This window comes from Halyomorpha halys, unplaced genomic scaffold (assembly GCF_000696795.3).
Source record: "Halyomorpha halys isolate HHAL.00 unplaced genomic scaffold, Hhal_1.1 Scaffold2179.1, whole genome shotgun sequence".
NCBI lineage: Eukaryota > Metazoa > Arthropoda > Insecta > Hemiptera > Pentatomidae > Halyomorpha > Halyomorpha halys.
Genome location: NW_027114314.1, coordinates 90,829 through 93,799, shown reverse-complemented (window position 1 = coordinate 93,799; position 2,971 = coordinate 90,829). Strand labels below are relative to the sequence as shown.

Below are 2,971 nucleotides of genomic sequence, written 5' to 3'. Positions count from 1 at the left end.
GAATGTGAGATTACCTAAAAAAAAAAACTTGATTTTGATATCATAGTTTACATCACAAGGAATTCAATTTCGATTCACACTAAAAATAAACAAAGGATATATTCCTTAAAATATTCTCTCAGATCTTGATATTTTCTATTTTCTTTGTTTTTTTTTCGGCAATCACCTTGTAATGATTGTTGTCAGACGGAAACCCTATTACAATGTTATATTCAATCTGTCATTTTCTTATTTTAAAATTAGAAAAAATTGTTTGTTGTGAGGAATTATGTATGAAATCTGTTATGATAGTCCAAATAGAGCTTTGCGCTTCGTCTTTCAAACATGTCAAATCTTGAACGTCTTAGCCAATTCTTGATGCACAATTCTTTCAATATTTTTAGGTCTCAGAAAATATTTTTTCTTCTTTACTGGTTGTGATATATTGAGTTTCGTTCATTAGCTGCAGGAGTTTTTAATTTACTGCAAAGTCATTCATTTTAACGGCTTAGTACGGTGTAGCGGAGAATTATTATTTTTTTGCATCCTATGTATCTTGAATTGTAAAACTTTGATTTGTTTTTTCTTGGCTGATAACGATGGAATATCATTGGTTAAAAAATAACCTAACAAAAATAAAATGAAGTATAAAACCTCATCGCTATAAGTAGCTAGGTGTGAAAGTAATTAATTGATAAGACTGAAACGTTCCATCATCCATAGAGGAACAATGGGATGAAATATCAATCAGTCGGCCTCAAGGTCACCACAAACTAGGAAAGGCTAAAGTGCTACCAATCAGTCACTCCGATAATTAGTTCTGTTTCTTTCAACACAGGCGTATCACAACCCGAGATCTTCTTATCTAAGTGATGGGGTGTCTAAATCACTTTTATATAGCCTAGCTTACAAACTTAATTACTCTTTGTTCATCTTTACCTGTATATGGTATTTATGGAGTTAATAAAATAAAACCAGATCCATCCGAAGGATGCTGCAGTTTCTTAAAGTGCAACGAGACAGTATAGGGAGCAGCATCTGTCTAGATTTGTATAACCCTAATATACCACAGTCTAGGGCAGTAAGTAATGATGGTGTTATATATTACATTTATAACAAAACTAAAAAGCACATACTTAACTTACATATATGTAAGCAAAGAATAAGAAAAACAAAATTAATAAATAAAAATATAAAATGAAAACACCAATCGCGTCCATACTCTATTAATGTCATGAATAAAGATAATTTTGTCCGTTATAAGATGGTTTCCGCTAAGAAGGGGCTAATATAAAAAGAACACAAACATGAAGTATTTAAAAAGTGTAGCAATTTTGTAACAGGATTTTTTTTTTCTTACAAACAATAAAAAAAGCTACTACACAATGACTTAATGTCTCTTAGTGATGACAACACCCCCTAATAAAATAAATGGACAGAGGTTATGATAAAATGAAGGAGAAATTCAAAAATTAACCATCAAACCAACAAAGCTACCTTCTTGGTTCATTTTAATACAAAATAATATTCATTGAATTCGTAATTTTTTTCACTCATTTAAAATATGAATTAATTATAATTTCTTTTTTTTTTTTTTTTTTTTTATCTTACGCCTAACCAGGCATTTCTCCCATTTTGTTTCGAACTAATTTATTATTATTATTATTATTATTATATAATTATAGGCATTTGTTATTTTCAATAATCAGTTTTCAAACAAGTGTTTTTTTTTTTTTTTTTTTTTATAACCTGACATAATGTTTGATAGAATGTAAACATATTAACGTACTCGTGTTTCTTTTTAATGTTTTAGTTAAACCTACAGCAGCGGGTTTTGGTTACGATGTTACTCAAAAGAATTTGGGCCAGTGGCAGCCTCAATATGGGTACCAAGCACCTGTAACAGGATTTAGGGCCGGATCCTCGTGGCCCTACAATCAGGACCAGTATGCTTATGGCAACAAAAATTGGAACAGCGGTCAGTACTCTGCTTACTCAACAGCCGTTCCAGCCTACGGAAACAGATACAGCACTTTCGGAACCACTGGGTACCCACAAGGCAATGCTTACGGTAACCAAGGTACCACATATAATCCAGCCTACGGTAACCAGGGTCTCGCATATAATCCAGCTTATGGTACGAGGTACCAAGCCAACCCAGCGTTGAACCGACCCATAAATGCTTTCGGTTCACGAACACCAAACGATCCCTACAACACACCTTGGCTGAACGCTTACGGCGGTCAAGCACCAGGTCTCAATAACGCGTACGGTGCAGCCGGCTACCGAAACGTAGGATACCAATACAACACAGCCATTCCAGGCAGTACCGTAGCGACGTCCACTCCGAAGTACAATACCTTTGGATCTCCAGGATACACGGGCTACAACCCATCTTCCTTTGGTGGAACTGGATACGGATACAACACCGTCGGTTTTGGAGGTACAGGACAAGACTACAAGTACAACACTGGAGCAAAGCAATGGGCCGATGGAAGGTATTCTGGAGACTACGGGTCACAAAGCTTTGGTAAACCGTATTACCAAAACCAATATACTTCGCCAACTTATGCTCCAACCAACACTGGTTATGGCAAGTAAAAATTGGAGCTCCCAAATATATATATACGTATATATAAGCCTTTGGCGAGAATTTAAACTTAAATTAAATTTAACTTAAATGGAGCTCATTGTAACATCGATGATGTAAATGTAAATTACTTTTATACATGTATTTTTTTTATATGAATAAATGCTTTTATTAACGTGTGTTGATGAATTATGTATAAGTCACCTATTAAACGCTTAATGTTTAAGTATATTTAAGGAGAGAAGCCAGCTTTATCAATTTTTGTAATTATTAGACCATTACTGAACTTCATTAAAAATTCTATTAAGAATCTGTCTTAGAAAGCCTTAATCCTTGTTGACATACTGACACCATTTACAAGTTTGTTCACGATTACTTTAGGGCATCTTGTTATTATAGGCC

At 34.1% G+C, this 2,971-nt stretch overlaps 1 protein-coding gene across 1 annotated transcript in view; it reads left to right on the top strand.

Moving 5' to 3' along the window:
- LOC106691223 (prisilkin-39) overlaps positions 1-2,748 on the top strand; it is an 8,927-nt gene extending 6,179 nt beyond the window's left edge. Inside the window, exon 3 of the mRNA XM_014436933.3 lies at positions 1,793-2,748. Within this exon, the coding sequence (XP_014292419.1) occupies positions 1,793-2,580 (788 nt within the window). The 3' untranslated portion in view covers positions 2,581-2,748. The remainder of the gene's footprint in view (positions 1-1,792) is intronic.
- The last annotated feature ends 223 nt before the right edge of the window (positions 2,749-2,971 follow it).